This window comes from Onychostoma macrolepis, chromosome 01 (genome assembly GCF_012432095.1).
Source record: "Onychostoma macrolepis isolate SWU-2019 chromosome 01, ASM1243209v1, whole genome shotgun sequence".
In the NCBI taxonomy this organism is placed as follows: Eukaryota; Metazoa; Chordata; class Actinopteri; order Cypriniformes; family Cyprinidae; genus Onychostoma; species Onychostoma macrolepis.
Window position 1 is genome coordinate 19,620,453 of NC_081155.1, and position 18,134 is coordinate 19,638,586.

The 18,134-nt window shown below is 36.2% G+C and overlaps 2 protein-coding genes across 4 annotated transcripts in view; both read left to right on the forward strand.

The window, feature by feature from the left end:
* Positions 1 to 7,694: 7,694 nt before the first annotated feature.
* LOC131537219 (C-type lectin domain family 4 member E-like) lies at positions 7,695 to 9,577 on the forward strand. Its single transcript, XM_058770531.1, has 5 exons — positions 7,695 to 7,819; positions 7,899 to 8,156; positions 8,267 to 8,403; positions 8,567 to 8,667; positions 8,785 to 9,577. The coding sequence occupies exons 1-5, from the start codon at positions 7,729 to 7,731 to the stop codon at positions 8,924 to 8,926; spliced, it is 729 nt and encodes a 242-aa protein (XP_058626514.1). The 5' UTR covers positions 7,695 to 7,728; the 3' UTR covers positions 8,927 to 9,577.
* A 141-nt stretch (positions 9,578 to 9,718) lies between these two features.
* The window catches only part of htt (huntingtin), a 51,641-nt gene continuing 43,225 nt past the window's right edge, over positions 9,719 to 18,134 (forward strand). For all 3 annotated transcript variants that reach the window (XM_058770502.1, XM_058770510.1, XM_058770519.1), the window contains exons 1-9: positions 9,719 to 10,104; positions 11,691 to 11,774; positions 12,847 to 12,967; positions 13,069 to 13,128; positions 15,390 to 15,469; positions 15,635 to 15,773; positions 17,065 to 17,206; positions 17,302 to 17,480; positions 17,664 to 17,868. In XM_058770502.1, coding sequence (XP_058626485.1) covers positions 10,007 to 10,104; positions 11,691 to 11,774; positions 12,847 to 12,967; positions 13,069 to 13,128; positions 15,390 to 15,469; positions 15,635 to 15,773; positions 17,065 to 17,206; positions 17,302 to 17,480; positions 17,664 to 17,868 — 1,108 coding nt within the window. In that variant the 5' untranslated portion in view covers positions 9,719 to 10,006. The remainder of the gene's footprint in view (positions 10,105 to 11,690; positions 11,775 to 12,846; positions 12,968 to 13,068; positions 13,129 to 15,389; positions 15,470 to 15,634; positions 15,774 to 17,064; positions 17,207 to 17,301; positions 17,481 to 17,663; positions 17,869 to 18,134) is intronic.

Here is an 18,134-nt window from a genome sequence, read left to right on the forward strand (position 1 = left end):
CAAAATGCTCTGCTCTCCACCCAAATAAAAAAGCTGATTAGTTAGTTAATGAAGATTTGACAGATGAACTTTCAGCTCAACAGCTTGACAGATGGACTCCTGTCATGTTAAAAAGTGATAAGACTATTACTTTGGTCACTGTCGCTATACTGGTAAGAGAATATGGGCTTGTTAACGTTGCATGTCCATATACACAGTATTCGTGACGCTACTGTAAGCTGCTGTGTGAATGGAACATTTCGAGACTCATACCTGTAAGTAAATGTTGGCTCCTGAACAAGCACAGATTGGCCACATTCACACAGCGTCATACGGTTGTCAGTCCTTGAGTCTTTAATTTGCATTCAAAGTTCTGTTATTTTGGGGAGTGAAAAAAACACAATCTATGGTTGCGTTCACACTATCAGTGTTTGGGATTTACAACCGCATTTACTAATAGGTGTGAGTCTCAAAATGTTGTTCACACAGCAGCTTACAAACCAAGGCTAGAACCATATTTTTGGCAAAGCCCTACCTTACGATGTCCTTACTACCTTCCTAGGCATTGACCGTGTTATGCAGGATCAGAAAGCTCTCGGATTTCATCAAAAATACATTAATTTGTGTTCCTATGACGAACCAAGGTCTTACAGATTTGGAACGACATGAGGGTGAGTAATTAATGACAGAATTTGCATTGTTGGGTGAACAATGAAAACAAAACTCTCCCTTAAAGTTATGACATCAAAGTCGGTGCAGTTTTGGACACTGTCATCTTTGATATTTACTTAAGTCACTGTTATTATAGGTGATAGTCACAAATAGATTATGGGTTGACTCTGTTACACATTCATACAGATGTTTTTTGAGCCTATATATTGTAAGATGCTGTGTGAACAGGACATTTTGAGACTCACACCTGTAAATAATTGAGGTTGTCATTCCCAAACACTGACTGTGTGAACCTGTATGCAAACAAAACGAGATTGAGCACAGGTAGCCTTTATTTATAGTTCCCTATGAACAGATAAAGCAAAGCGAATGAGGTACTTTTGGTGGCTTGTTGCTGCTGGCATCAGATGTAACAATTCTTACTTTGCAGGCTGTACCATCAATCCAGGTATGACAATCCCTTTAATCAAGTTACTGTATTTAGGGGTAAAATTACACACATAGTGCAAGGGTTATTGTAAGATTTGATCCAGAAGTAAGTCCCTCTGTCCAGTGTTACTACAGTATATTAAGTGTAAATTGACATTTGCTGCTCATAAAATTTGATGACAAACTCATTCTTTTCTGTTTCCCCAGTTCTGTACAACCATGTGCAATTCTTCAGTCATAATCAACAATTCAATCTTATTTATCGTTGAGGATGTAAGTTGGTTCTGCAGGTGTCAGGAACATTTTAGCCTTGTTGTCTTCGTTTTCATTTCAGTACTGTGCTTCATTATGGGAATGCCGATCCATTGCTGGTATCTCTGGGTGTTTCTCAGAGGGAATTTTAAACCAAACATGGTGTTTCCACTGAACATCATTATACTGGAGCTGATTTTTTGCTTCCAGTGCATTGCAGACTTCATCGATTTCAAATATTCAACAACAGTGAGCTACAACTTATCTAACTTTCTCATTGGTCTCAGCTGGACTTTCAGACCTCTTATCCAGATGTGCATATGTATTGAACAATATCTGGCAGTGATTCATCCAGTAACATTCTTGAGATTTAAGGGCATCCAGTACAGGATTGCATCGGCAGCAGCAGCTTGGCTGATTGCAGTGGGCAACAGCTCAAGACTTGTTTCTATCAAGATTAACTTTTTTCGAGATCATGTATACTTTTTAGTTTTTTGCATTGCAGTGATAACAACCTCTTTTTGCTCTGTCTCTGTCCTTTGTGCCCTGGTGCGTCCAGGACCAGGAGATCGAAATAATGTAGAAATGACAGAAAAAGACAGAAACAACAAAACTGACAGAGGCAGAGCTGTTGAGAACCAGCAGAAAAGGAAGGCCTTCAGAATCATCTCTCATATTTTAGTGTCTATCCTGGTTTGTTATTTTCCTCTAGTAGTAACTTATTTCATGTGCATAGCTGATATAGTCAGTACACAGATATTTTTATGTGAAGTTATCCCACCTATTCTGTCCACCACTGTAATTACTGTATTCATTTCACCGCTATTCAGGATGTATAGTGAAGGCCATCTGAAACACATCATATGCTTTTCAAAGCTCAGGGGGTACTTACCCGACACCGTTTTCAACTAAAATTGGAAAACTTTTCATGTGTTTCGGATATTCATTTACATGAGAACAGCGTCTTGGATGACTGAAAATACAAACCTTTAAAAACGGGTTTCAAAGTATACATTTTTGAAAAAGATACCATTAGCGTCTCTAAACTATAAACATTTGTTAAAATTGTGACGTCATGTGCAGACATTCAGTCTTTATGTGTGCACAGACACGTAGTGTCTTCGTGACATTGCCAACTACTGGCCTGGCATGCAAAATACAGCAATTTTAGTTGTTTTCACGGATCCTTGTGAACAGGGATCATTTTGACAATGTTGTCGTCTGTATGCAAGAGGATCATAATTGTAGCTGCTACGTTGGGGTACAGACTGAGACATGCTGTGTTGCTGCGTCAGCTGCAAGACGGGCATGTTGCACAGTGGGCCTACCTTCCTCACGTCCAGTTTTTTAGTACAGTGTTGTCATGTAAATTTACCCTTAGAAGAAAAATGAAAGGAAACTGAAAATCTAATGGAGGTTTAAGGATTATTTCATTTTAGATTTCTTAAAAGGGATGTGACAAAGAGTGTAATAACGTAATATCTATCTGTGTGTGCTCAACTCGTAATTCCCTTTTTTTTTTTTACATAATTGGTATGTGTCTTTTGTGCATTTTAATATAAATAACTACTTTTGTTAAAAGATATTACCGTTGCTCTGAAAATTATGTGTAATTACTATGCATTTGATTAATTAAAAACCAACTGAAAGTATAACAAATGGCTTGAATTTTGAATTTATTTGAACGTTTTTAATGAAAGCAAACAACAAAAATGTCAATAAAAATATGTCAATAGCTGAAATGAATGGCACATTTTACTATCTACACTGCATATATTTTCCCCCATTGAATCAGTGAGGCTGCTTTGCAAATCTTTTTATTTTATAGAGTCCTTATGACATGTTGCTTTTAGATGTTCACCTGGCGAAACACCTGGCGAAAACATGCAAAACTCTATTGCAACTGAAAGTTGGTGTTAAAACATGCCTGTCTACAATAACATTCTAAGGTCAGAATTTTCTATTCAAATGCTGCACCAAAATTTGTTTGGACCATTTCATATACTGTTGAAACTATCACTCATAAACACACATTAATGACATGAGCTAAAACAATCGGAGCAATCCTCAAACACATTTTGAATGGATACAGGAGCATTTATAGTTTCTGACAAACATATGAAAACCTTCTGTTGCTTCTGTAACTCTTATTTTCATTTTAAGAGGAAAATTAATGGCATTTGTCACATAAAGAGAGAGTGAGCAACTTGTATTTCTGAATGTTACATAAAAAAAAGAAAAGAAAAAGACTTTACTAAATTGAGCTAATTGAACTAATCCAAGTCTTGAAATATATTTAACTTTTCATCATACAAACTTATACTATAACTTACCTGAAGGTACTAATACTATCACTTACCCTATTACCTAACCTACCTGCTTTCCTCTCCAGCAATCTCCATCTGTTTACACTCCAGCTATCATCTGTATACTTCTATGGACTCCCATCTTCCCTTGTGTTTTTCCTCATTCATCTGTTTGTGAGTTTCTCGGCATAAGACTGTTCATGTTATTCTCACTGCACTGATTCTCACATTAAAATAGAGGCTTGGATAAACTTATTGGATGCGCTTTTGAAATCTTCTGTTTTTGCATAGATAGCAGTCATCTAGAAAATAGGCCTTTTGTGATTATTGAATTTTCAAATGTAATTTTATATCATTTTTCAATTTAATCTTTTAATAATAATTTATATATATATATATATATATATATATATATATATATATATATGTTGTAGGGGAATTACAGTTAAAACCCAAGGACCAGGTATGATGAACAAAGACCAGGAGTCAGAGATGCTATAAATTAAAGAAAAATTTACTGAAGAACATAGTTTGCAGTTTCATCAGCAGAAGTCAGCTTCAACACTCGCGATGGAGTTCGTAGGCCTCTCTGCTTACATTACAGAAAAAACAGTAATTATACCCTAACAGAGGATGCTAATTGCATCAATACATCAGTCAGCCAAATTTTGATTGGTTCTAAAACCTAGATAAACTTAGACAGTTTCCACATATGGACGTAAACGCTTCAAGCATATCTCCATCTGATTGGGCAGACGTCAGTGATCAGGGATCATACAAGATAGGTGTCTTCCGGATACCTATTTTTGGTCAGGTTGGCAGCTGACAGAGACAGTCTTCTAACACACACAGAGAGAGAGCTACCAGCACACGCACATACACACAGAGCACTTATCAGAACTTCAAGGCTGCCTAGCCCTAGCTAGAATTTTATTAGTATGGTTCGTTACACACACACACACACACACACACACTATGAAGTCATCATCTTAGAGAGTAGAAGTACAGCCAAAGACTATAGAATACGTACAGCATAAAGCAGGATTTTTTAAGCACACATAAGTTTACACATTTCACTCTTGCCATAACTTGATTAATAGTCAAACAAGAAATAATGTAATAATATATATTTGTGACCCTGGACCACAAAACTGTCTTAAGTGTCAATTTTTCGAAATTGAGATTTATACATCATCTGAAAACTGAATAAATAAGCTTTCCATAGATGTATGGTTTGTTAGGATTGGACAATATTTGGCCGAGATACAACTATTTGAAAATCTGGAATCTGAGGGTGCAAAAAAATCGAAATATTGAGAAAATCGCCTTTAAAGTTGTCCAAATGAAGTTCTTAGCAATGCATATTACTAATCAAAAATGATGTTTTTATACATTTACGGTAAGAAATTTACTAAATATCTTCATGGAACGTGATCTTTACTTAATATCCTAATGATTTTTGGCATAAAAGAAAAATTGATAATTTTGACCCATACAATGTATTTTTGGCTATTGCTACAAATATACCCCAGCGACTTAAGACTGGTTTTGTGGTCCTGGGTCACATATATTCATATCTTTAAGGTTTTGACAATTGCATTTAACTAACTTGATACATTTTGCATAAAAAGTAGATCACAAAACAGTGCTTATAATTTAAAGAAAATAGAGCAAGATGTTGCAGTAAATGCCTTACAGGCATATAGATTGTCTTTTCCAGCTGTTGATATTCATAAGCACATGGCAATGACATAAGTTAAAAAACAATGACAATATGCAAACAAAATAAGAGTGGGCAGGTACATTTATAGTTCCATATAAATGGATGAAACATGGTGGATGAGGCACTTTTGTTACTTTTCACTGCTGGAAACACTTCTTGAAATATTTTTTCTGTATATTTTGCCATCATTTCAGGTATGACAATTCTTTCAACGATTTCTCAATTTAGTTTTTCAGTCAATGCTTTCTGCAGACTTGTTCAGACTCATTTGTTTCTATTTTCCCCAGCTCTGTACAACCATGTGCAAGTCATCCTTCCAAATCAATGATACACTCTCTGTATTCGAAGAGTCTGTAATATGGGTCTCTATTTGCAAGGGACACTTTGGCAACCTTGTCATTTTTGTTACTTTAGTACTGTTCTCTATTGTGGGAACGCCAATCCATTGCTGGACCCTCTGGGTGCTTATTCATGGGAACATCAAACCAAACTCTGTCTTTCCATTGAATATCAATATAGTGGAGCTGGTTTTTTGCGTCCATAGCATTATAGACTCATTTGTTACTAACTATCCCACTGTGACAGGTGATCGTTTGGCTCTCTTTTTCATTGGTCTCGGCTGGACAGTCAGGCCTCTTCTCCAGATCTGCATGTGCTTTGAACATTACCTGGCAGTGATTCATCCCTTAATATTCCTGAGATTTAAGGGCATCCAGTACAGGATTGCATCGGCAGCAGCAGCGTGGCTAATTGGAGCGGCCAACAGTGTGAGGCTCATTTTTATCGGAATAGAATATTTCCCAGATCATGTATTCTTTTTGTTTTTTTGCAGTGGAGTGACAATAATCTCATTTTGTTGTGCTTCAGTCCTTTATGCTCTGAAGCGTCCAGGACCAGGTGAACTAACAAATGTAGAGATGACAAGAAAAGACAGACACAATAAAACTGACAGAGGCAGAGATGTTGAGAACCAGCAGAAAAGGAAGGCCTTCAAAATCATCTTTCATAGTTTAGCTTCTATCCTGATTTGTTATTTTCCTCAAGTAGTAGCTTATTTTATGCACATAGCTAAAATGAGTAAGCATACATACATTTGCAATGCATTTCCATTGCTTCTGTCATTTAGTTTGACTGCTGTATTAATTTCTCCACTAGTCAGGATGTATAATGACGGCCAAATAAAAGAAATTATGTGCTTTTCAAAGCTTAGAGAACAAATAAAAGGAAAATAAGAAAACTAAAATAAATATTTATTGAAGCTTTAATGTTTATTTCATTTCTGATTTTTAAGAAGCAGAGAGGCATGGCATTGGGATCGAACAGTATTTGAGAGTGCAATGAATATCTGCTTGCTGTTAGAGATAATCAAAATATATATTGATCAGTTTGCAATTGTAATCTTTCTTTCTTTTTTTTTTTTTTATTGCAAAACAATGTTGTCAGCATAACATTTGGCACAAAAACATCTTTTCTGTGTGAAACAACACAAACAATGGATTTACTTCTGATCACTGTAAAATGCATATATTGAAAACAATGATAAATAAACAACGTTTTTGACCAGGACAATTGCGAAGGTCATGACTAATGTTTTCTAATAACAGCAGAAACAAGCTTCATTATCTTCATCAAAAGAAGGAATATTGCTATAATTCAAATACAGCCACTTCACTGGCAATAAGTAAAGTCATTTTGATATTATCCTTTGATTATGTATTGCTGGTCTACTGCAATAAGTAGTCACCGTTGTGACACTTTTAACTACATTTGTAAATGTGTAAACAGCTTACCATTTATATTGCAAGTACTCAGCAACAGTTTCTAATTTGGTATCTATGCATTAACAGATACAGTCAATGAAACATTTCATAAAACTTTGTTGTAGTTTAGTGTGAAAGAAAACAAAACCCAGTTACCACAGCTATTAATTTATTCCTGCAAAGAGGAAGTAAAGATAATTTTATAGTAGAATTAGGCGTCCTATAAATAAAAGTGTGTCCAGCATATAGCATTGCAACACCAGCCTGGAGATCACACAGTGAGTATATCTGATTAGTTTATCAGTTAATTATTATATATTGGTCTACAATGTAGTGAGTTTACATTTGTTTTAATGTGAAATCAAAACAGAGCAACCAAAATCGTAAACAAGTAGTTTTAAGTAGCTATATTATCACTGATCATTTTGGCTTATTGTTCATTTATGTACATATTTCTGCCATTGTAAATGTTTTAATGTTAACATACAGCTAATCAGATGCATACAGAATATAGCTACCTAAATAGGCATGAAGTTTGAAACTGCAGGCTGGTTTTCACACAGGTAGGATTGAAACTGAAATCAGTTTCAGCAGGAAAGATACAGAAATGGACAGAGCGAACACAGTCGACTGTAGCAGCACATCTGTGGCTACATACAATCAAGAATTCACTGCTAGGACTGAGCCTCAGGAAACAGGTAGGCTACAAAATATAGTAAATTTGAATGATAATGGTGTTATAAATGTAGACTAGCCTATGTTTTCTTTTTCATTTAGGCTCTTCAAAGTTCTGCAAAGTGGTGGTTGTGTGCCTGGCGTTGCTGTTTGGTATCCTGCTGGCTGGTCTCATAGCTCTAGCATTCAAGTACAGTACAGACACAGTCCAGTTCAAGACTGACTATGACCAGTGTATGGATGATCAGGACTATCTGAACAGACGTTACTACAATCTGACTACAGAGAGAGATCAGCTTCAGGCCAGTGAAAAAATCCAAATGAAAAAAGTACAGACTTTAGAAAAGCTGCTACTAGTTGGTAGGTAAATATTGTCTACATATTGTAGTTTGTTTCACCTCAGCATTACGTATTTGTACATACACTGTGCTCTGTGACACAGTCATTTTTAGGAACTATGTTCTTTTAAGGGTGCATGACAGGAAGGAGCAACTTTTCCTCTCATCTTTATTGTGTCTCTGCTACGATGTTGTCGTGGAATGAGAGCAGACACAGCTGTGCTGAGAAAGGAGCTTATCTTGTGATCATAAATAGTCCAGAGGAACAGGTGAGTGAGAGTGCAAAAAGAGACAAGCCTTAGAGTTAAGAGTTAATGAAACGTGATGGTATCTCAGATAACTGTGTCTGTACAATATGCACCATTATCATTGGTTTCAAATAATTTTTCCCACCTGGGTGCTAACCATTTCTTTACATATGGGCTGCAACAGGAATTCATATCTAATTTCCAAATAAACATATGGATTGGCCTTTCTTTAAATGTTACTGAGGGAGTGTGGAAATGGGTGGACAACACCGAAGTAATCAAAGAGTGAGATCTGACTTATATCAGTTTTTTTTTTCCAAGCACAAATTCTAAAAATATATGGAAACTCAATGGTTTACAAAGTTTATAGAGATGTCTTCTAATTAAAACTGATATGTTCAGGTACTGGGCAACAGGAGAACCCAATGATGTATATGGAATTGAAGATTGTGCAGAGATTTTAACTGGCGGACCAAGCCAAGAAAACTGGAACGACCTTTCATGTGAAGAAAAAAAACAATCCATTTGTGAATATGCATATTAAATGCTTATTTTTAAGCCATGAAAGCATTATACATGCCTTTTTAGTTAAAGAATCAGTAGAAAAAAGTAATATGTCTGAAAGTCAAGAGAGACATTTTGTACTCCTATAATATGATAAATTGCTATGCCTCTTCTTATTCTGACATAGTTCATTGACACAACATTCAAAATCACATGCTGTTTATTTAAAATAATTTGAACGGTTTTTGTAAGTGATTTTTGTCCGATTTTGTTTTTATTCCCGAATAAAGAAGTATTCACATGGAATTATAACATCAGCATCACACCTGCTAAAGATGCACATTAGAAATGACCTTTATATTATATTTGATTCTTGAATTTTGAAGCCTAATTTAGATTTATTAGTCTGCTGTGTTGCTCTTCCTTTATGGACAGAATACAGTTTTCAAAGTGGATAATTGCAAACATGTGTTCTACATTAGCCAATACTTTATGCTTTGCATTCAAACAATAGCCTAATAATGAAAAAAAAATTGTTTTTGCTTTTAAAACTTTTTCATGAAAAGATAAAAAGACAAAAACACAACTAGGTGTATAAAGTTTGTTCATTTTCCATTTTTTACATACATTTTTGCATACAGCAGTGATTGAAGGCAAGTCAGATCTAACATTAGTAACCGATCTGGCAATAGTCTTGTATTAGACTCAAAATTCATGTCACTCAAACTCCTCACAGATATAAACGTCGTCGTGGATAGGTTTTATTATGACAACGAGGACTTTAATTTTGACAGGAGTTTTATTAACCCGGAAATACAGCAGAACCGTTGCTCCCCTAACACTGCTTTAAGATGGCTTTCAGAACTGGACATGTTTTCAACTACCTTCTGAATATTTGGTTTGAATATCGGTCATAATCGGATGGTGTGTGGAAATTAGATCTCATTTGAGGGGGTTTTGTCCACTGTAAGCGGCGTCCGACCTCGACGACAGCTTCAGTTTCCCTTCGGCGCTCTGCACAGCGCTCGACAGCGGAGCTCTTACTCTGGCTGCAGCGCTGAGTTTGTAAATATTACCAGCTCTCCGGTCAGACTCCATCTAGACCAGTGCTTCTGATAAAATGGCCACCATGGAGAAGCTGATGAAGGCGTTTGAGTCGCTCAAATCATTCCAGCAGCAGCAAGGCCCGCTGTCGGCCGAGGAGCTCGTCCAGAAACAGTGAGTGCTGAGCTCATGTTAATGCTGCTGCTTCTTCTTCATCTTCATCACCTGACACAGTCGCTATAGCAATCATCACATGCAGGAGGGCTGTGTGTTTTCTCGTATAAAGCTGGTTATTGTTGTTGTCTTGGGCTTAAAATCACATGAAGCTCAACACGTTAGAGGTGTCACACAGGCTCGTTTGACTCTGCGTCTGTGTCGAGATAAAACAGTCCAGAAAGCTGTTGCGTATAAAGAAAGCTAGAAGTACCTCCATAATTCTTGATTGCTGAACCAAAACACATACTGGGAAATGCTTGTGTGTAAATTAGTATTTCTATGATCTCCTCATTTTTTACATCTTCTTACAAAACGTGTATTTCCTTGCATGCCACTCAACGTGATTCAATACCATCAGATACAAACATTTTTTGTGTCAGATATTTATTAAACGCATTGACAGATTGCCTCAAGCCAATTTTCAGCTCCGTGTATTGAATCGTCACCACAGTCATACTGAAAATCTTGCAGAATCACCAAGTTTTGTCTGTTACGTACTTATAAAATGCAAAAGCAATTTTAATTTTCTGGTGTAAGGTACCATTTTTTTTTAATAAGCTGAATATGTATTTCGATTCTTGTGTTGAGTCTGAGTAAAGTCAGTTTTCAAGTACTGAGTGGTAATGTGATATAATTCTAATAAAAGAGAAAAGTAAAGAAATAAAGATGTTCTAGTGATCATCACTGATTTATTTCAAAGTTTGACATTTAATTCAAACATGTACAGCATAAATACACTGTAAATAAGCACTTGTAAATAAATGCGTTACAAATACATCGGATTGGAATTGTGTGTAAATAAATGAAGCGATTTCCTCATTTAAGACACCAGAAGCATTTGAATAGCCTAGTTGACTTTCCATTCGATCAGCAATGAGCATATATTAATTCATGAAAATTAATTAATTAATGTTCTGTTAATGAGACAGATTGACATTTTTCTGAAAAAAAAAAAAAAAAATCCTTGTATGTGTAAATATACCTGGCAATAAAGCTCGTTCTGATTCTAAAATGTCCCAAGATAAACTGTTTGGTACTATTTTTGATGTTAAGGGACCTGTCTGCCAAGCCTCTAAGTGATCATACGTCAACCACTGTAATAGATGACCTATTACATATTTAGTTTTTCAAGGTTGAACACTCATCTGCTGAAGTCATTTGGTTGTGTTTAAATAAATTCAGATTTGTTGTTGATCACCACGAGTGAACAGTGATGTTATATGTGTTGTGGTCCAGAAGAACAGCTTTATTGCTGCATTGTTAGCCATATTGCATTAACCTAATGGATTTAGGTAATCAGTATTGGAAAATAAAGCGTATCTGGCTGACTACTGTGGCCCAACATAATGTACTCACTGACTTTACAGATTAATGTCACATTTGCAACTCAGTTGCTTCAATTCATGTTGAGTTGCATTTTAGCAGCTCTTTCGTATGTTTATGAAGAAAATATGGAGATGTTATTCAAGTGTTTAATTAAATGTTATAAATTCAGTTTATGTTTGTTTTCGTGACATTCCCAGTAATATTGTGTTTTCTTACAGAAAAAAAGACCTTGCTACAACCAAAAAGGACAGAGTGACTCATTGCCTGACGATATGTGAAAACATCGTGGCACAGTCGCTGAGGTATGCAGTAGTCGATGGACGGACACATCAGATTAAGGATAATCAGATTGGTCACGTCTTATGAGTCATTGACAAAAGCCTGTTGATGCTGAGGCTAGGCTGGCTTTTTCACCCTTACAATGCAAATTCAGTGAAGGTATTCAAGATGAAAAATCCTGAATTGTTACAAGTGGCCTAGCAAATTTTAATGTGAGTGCCAGCACGCTCGAAGTCAAGTTCTCTCAGCTTGACTACACTTGAATTCAAAATAAATCAGTTTGGAAAAACAATGGCAGTAAATGAAAGATTATTGTAAACTTTTAAAAAGCGTTTTTGATTGGATCTTTCTGAATGTGCTGTCCGTCACCTGTAGGTCAGCACATACACTACTGTTCAAAAGTTTAAGGACAATACAATTCTGGAAAATCCTGGAAATCCTGGCTGAACTTGAGGAAAATGGTCCTGAGCTTTGACATAGTTTTTGGAAATTTTAATGGTAGAATTTACTTATAAATGGTCTTATAGTCATTTAGTATACCAACCAACTAGTAGCATTATAGTCAACAGCTCATTTCCTACAGTTTTGGCTTTGCTGGCCTTGCTGCACTCATCCTAACGAATCTGGAGCATCATCAACAGTACAGGTCATATACACAATGCAGCAATATGAAGTTTATTCATTTTGCTGCATCAGACTCAAGGGGCTTCATTCTTTGCTTAACTGTGTAACCACAACCTTGTTTTTCAGTTAGCATTTACTTTTTTGGCCAGCGGTATTATTTCTAGACTGCACAACAGCTTCACAACAACATTCTCTTGGAGCTGTTAGTGTTTGAGGGTAATTATGGTGATAGTAACAGCTGGCTTTAAAGAGGAACAGACCACACTCAAATGTGTAGTCTCCTTCTTTTCTATTATAATCTGAATTAGTGGCAAAGTCAAATTGCTTTTGTTGGGACAAAATATACATAATGCACATATTTTATCTGGGCCGCTGCTAATTTGAAAGTTTTAGCCTACATTTTGTTAGCAAGCTAGTATTGTTGTCACAGCTGTGTATGTAATGTATGTCATTCCACTGTGACTTTATCAGGACATCTCCAGAGTTCCAGAAACTTCTCGGAATTGCGATGGAAATGTTCTTGTTGTGCAGCGACGACAAAGAGTCTGACGTCAGGATGGTGGCAGATGAGTGCCTCAACAAAATCATCAAAGTAAGTCATGTACACTTTATATATCTCATATATATACATATAGACTCTAATGATGATTACAGTTACATTACATTATATTTACATTAAATAATTTCTTGCAGGCATTGATGGATTCCAACTTGCCTAGGCTGCAGCTCGAACTGTACAAAGAGATTAAAAAGGTGAACAAGATTGTATTCTTCTTATGCGATTTGGATGTAACAACAATTCGTCTTGTCCGCCCCCTTTTTTTTTTTTTTACATTTGACATTGAGGTTGACAGAATGGAAGCCCGTTTCCGCCACTGAATAAAAAATTAAAAAGGTAATTGCGACTTTTTATCTCACAGTTCTGACTTTTTTTCTCATAATTGCGTGATAAAACTCGCAATTGCGAGTTATAAAGTGAGAATTGTGAGATATAAACTCGCAATTCTGAGAACATATAAGTCTTTTACCCCCTTCAAAACTGGACTTTAACTCACAATTGTGAGTTTATATCACTCAATTCTGAGAAAAAAAGTCATATAGAGATACAGTGTTGTCACGGTACCAAAATTTCAGTATTCGGAACCGATACCAATGAAAATCCACGGTTCTCGGTACCAATTTCGGTACCACATGCTACTTAAAAAACACACTATTTTGAAATAATAAAGTCAAACAAAAATAAAATGTACAAAAATCAATGCCATTCTTTATACTTATTTAAATTGTTTCAAGTTTTTCCGCAATTAATAAAAGTATGAAAAACAGTAAGCAGTAAAGTTTCACCCAGATTTAATTTGTCTTTTAATTAATGAAATTTAAACACATTTTATTTTTTTGGTAAATAAAGGGGATATGGAAGAAATATTGTATGATTATTTCTTTAAAAATAAATATGAACTTTTTTCAATAGTAGTAATAGTATCACATACATTCTACTAAATAATAGTAATATATTTCTGGCACAATGTCTTTAAGATAAACGTTTATTTTGACGGGTTGCCGAGAATACCTTTTATTTCTGTGTGTAGCTATATGATATGACGCTGGTTTTACTCAATGAAACGGTAAAATGCTCGTGAAGTGACTCTTTTAAATACACTTTATGTATTTATGTCCTCATTGAGACTGCAGAAGCTGAAATCACAGCGAGCGTCAGGCGCGCTTCAGTGTGTGTAGTTAAAAAAAAAAACTACAAAAAACGCGCGTCTCTGCCATTCATTCATTCACACAGAGACTCGCAGAACATGCGGGATTCATATCTGAATCGACTTTTGTGGCTGAATATTTACAGATACTAGTCCACATCGCGATTTGATTTAAGTGTAATGACCTGCTTTTGATTAATTCATCCAAACTTTGACAAATTCCGTGACATTCCGTGCTAAATTGTAAATTCCGTTTTTATAACTGGATTCCGAGATTCTGTCCGTGTTTTCTGCATCGCGGAAATCATAGGGCCGTACGCGTCAAGAACCGGGTTGACCGGGTACTCGGTACCACCGGTACTTAAAAAAACCTGGTACCGTGATGTTTTCATTTTTTTAGTACCGACTTGGTACCGAAGTACCGGGTCTTTTGACAACACTATAGAGATATAAACTTGCAATTGCGAGAGAAAAGGTCAGAATCTCGCAATTGTGACTTAATAAATCGTAATTCTGACTTTATAACTCGCAATTGTGAGTTTATATCATGCAATTCTGTGAAAAGATGTCAGAATTGTGAGATAAAAAGTCGCAATAACCTTTTTTAAAAATTTTTATTCAGTGGCGGAAACAGGATTCCACATGTGACCCTGGACCACAAAACCAGTCTTAAGTCGCTGGCGTATATTTGTAGCAATAGCCAAAAATACACTGTATGGGTCAAAATTATAGATTTTTCTTTTATGCCAAAAATCATTAGTATAGTAAGTAAAGATCATATTCCATGAAGATATTTTGTAAATTTACTACTGTAAATATATCAAAACGCCGTTTTTGATTGGTAATATGCATTGCTAAGAATTCATTTGGACAAATTTAAAGGCGATTTTCTCAATATTTTGATTTTTTTGCTCCCTCAGATTCCAGATTTTCAAATAGTTGTATCTCAGCCAAATATTGTCCGATCCTAACTAACCATACATCAATGGAAAGCGTATTTATTCAGCTTTCAGTTATGTATAAATCTCAATTTCGAAAAATTGACACTTAAGGCTGGTTTTGTGGTCCAGGGTCACATATGAGAGAGAGTTCAGTCATGAAATTCTGGTATAGGATTCTGAGCACAAGGAATATATTGTCTGATTGGTTATTTTTTTGTTCTTCTTTTCAATCTGTGATTCATTTTGCTTTGTTCTTGGTACAAACAATGCTTTGTTTTTTTCTAGGTGAGAGTGTTTTTGGAAATGGCATACCGTATATTTTCTCTAGGGAAATGTACAGATCACTCATAAAGCTCTATTTTCACAGAACGCTGCTTCTCGGAGTCTGCGGGCAGCCTTGTGGAGGTTTGCTGAGCTTGCTCACCTAGTGCGTCCTCAGAAATGCAGGTATGCTTATTGACGTAAAGTCAATTAATTCTATTGGTCTGCTCAGGAATAAGTGAAACTGATATTGGGTTAGTAATTGCAAAATGAAAATTGTGCTTCTAATTGTAATGATCAGAAAACACACATGAATCCTCCTCTTTTATCTTTTTTTTTTTTTCTCCTCAGGCCATACCTTGTGAATCTGCTGCCATGTCTGACACGTATCACTAAACGTCAGGAGGAGACTGTGCAGGAAACTCTTTCTTCTTCAATTCCTAAAATCATGGCTGCCCTGGGACACTTTGCCAACGATGGAGAGATCAAGGTAATAACTGCAGTCTGTGAGTTCAGTACTATAAAGAAAGAAACAGATTTAAAAAACTTTATACTATGTTTTATGGTTTAGCTGAATGTTTGTCTCAGTTAAAGGCTTTAAAGAACCACATCACCTGATTTTGACGTGGAAATCATTTGACTCAAATGTCACGCCACCACAATATTAACCATGGCCCCTGGCCTCAATTCTGTGATTTGGCACCTCAGTGCAGGATTTCCGTCCCCGTTATCTTCTCTCACTGTCTGAAGCTGTGAAGGCGCAGTGGTGACATCATCTTCTCAATATGGAATGTGACTCAGTCTGGATTTAATTATCCATGAGCCTCCTCTCCCTCACATCAGTAGGAGACGGAAAGAGCATCTTCCCTTGCCAAGAACACATTTACATTTAAGACAGGAGATTTGTCAGTTTAGTGTTGTTTACTTATGTTTAAATCCAGCTAAAGTCATTAATACACACATTTCACATGCAAGGTCAATTGAAGGTCCTTGGAAAGACAGGAGACAAAGACAAATTTGTGTAGCTATGCAAAAACTCCAGGAGTGCTTAATCGGCTAACAGTTTAAAGATTGTACAGAATACACAACCTTTCAAAAGTTTAGCTCCGTGTCTGTAAAATTGTTTTATGTCAATTTAGTCAATTTTTTGTCTTATGCTCTCCAATGCTGCATTTATTCAGTCAAAAATACAGTAAAACTGTAATATATTGTGAAATATTATTTTAAAATGCAATTTATTCCTGTGATAGAAAATCTGAATTTCCAGCAACTATTACTTCAGTCTTCGGAGTCATATGATCCTTCAGAAATCATTCTAATATGCTGATTTTATGCTGAAAAGAGTTCTGCTGCTTAATATTTTTGTGGAAACCATAATACTTTTTCAAGAAAGTTCAAAAGAATAGTTTTTTTTTAATTAAAACTATTAATTATGTATGTCGGTCACTTTTGAAAACGAAATATTAATTTCTAAAGAAAAATTGTGCTTTGAATTCTAATGTACCTCTTCAGATGACGATCTGTTGCAGAAGAGGGATCACAGATTTGCAAGGGAAAACACTAATTAATGTTCCTAGAGTTCTCTTAAGTCCTTTTCTTACAAAATGAAAAAAACAAACTTAAGTATTATAATTAATAAAGCGATTTAAACAATACGATTTCATAATCTCACTTCCTGTTTAAATTACTCATTCACATTCTTATCATATTCAATAAATGATTCTTATCCCGATCACTTTGAATGTGGCTCTTATGATTTCACTCTGTGAATGTGTATGCAGATGCTGCTGAAGGCCTTTGTTGCCAATCTGAAGTCCAGTTCTCCCACTATTCGCCGAACAGCGGCCAGCTCGGCTGTCAGCGTCTGCCAGTACTCACGCAGAACACACTACTTCTACACCTGGCTCCTCAACGTGCTGCTCGGTAGGACGCTCACGCACACACATACACTGGAAAAACATGGTCAAAGTGGTGTGTTTCAGATGTCTTAATTCATCTTCCTGTTTTCTCTCTCTCAGGTTTGGTAGTGCCGGTGGATGAGGAACATTCCAGTCACCTGATTCTGGGTGTATTACTGACATTGCGCTACCTGATGCCTCTTCTTCAGCAGCAGGCTCCTAACACAAGTCTGAAGGGCAGCTTTGGGCTCGTTCGTAAAGAGGCAGACGTCACCCCTACACCTGAGCAGCTCATTCAGGTACCAGAGCTGAAAAAGCTCATTGTATTCTTGTGATTTGACTTACTGGTATGATGGAAAACAGGATTTAATCATTTATTGAAATTCCTACGCTACATTCAGTAAAGCTGAATTTTCAGCAGTTTTGTTATGTTGTTGTGATTCATTGTGTGTTTGTGTACATGTAAACTCTTTGTTTCTTAGGTCTATGAACTGACCCTGCACTACACGCAGCACTGGGATCATAATGTGGTGACTGCATCTCTGGAGCTTCTGCAGCAGGTGTTTCGCACTCCTCCCCCTGAGCTCCTGAACGCACTCATCACATGTGGCAAAATATCACACATCAGTGTCTTCAGAGAAGAGACTGAGAGCCGCGCACGCAGTGGCAGCATTCTCGAGCTTATTGGTAAATATTGCATTTATACAGTCCGTTGCATTTATCTCATCAGTGATCATGCTGGAATAGTTTGGTCAGCCGTCTCTGTTTCACTGTCAGTGGAGAAGCATCCTGTGAGAAAATAAGGTTTGTGTTGGGTATGTAAGGGACTTCCATAAGTAGAGATTGACTGATAGTGGCTGATACCGATAACTACATTTACATTTAGTCATACAAATAGTCTTGTATAGTCTTACAAATGAGGACAATGGAAGCGATCAAAATCAACAAAACAG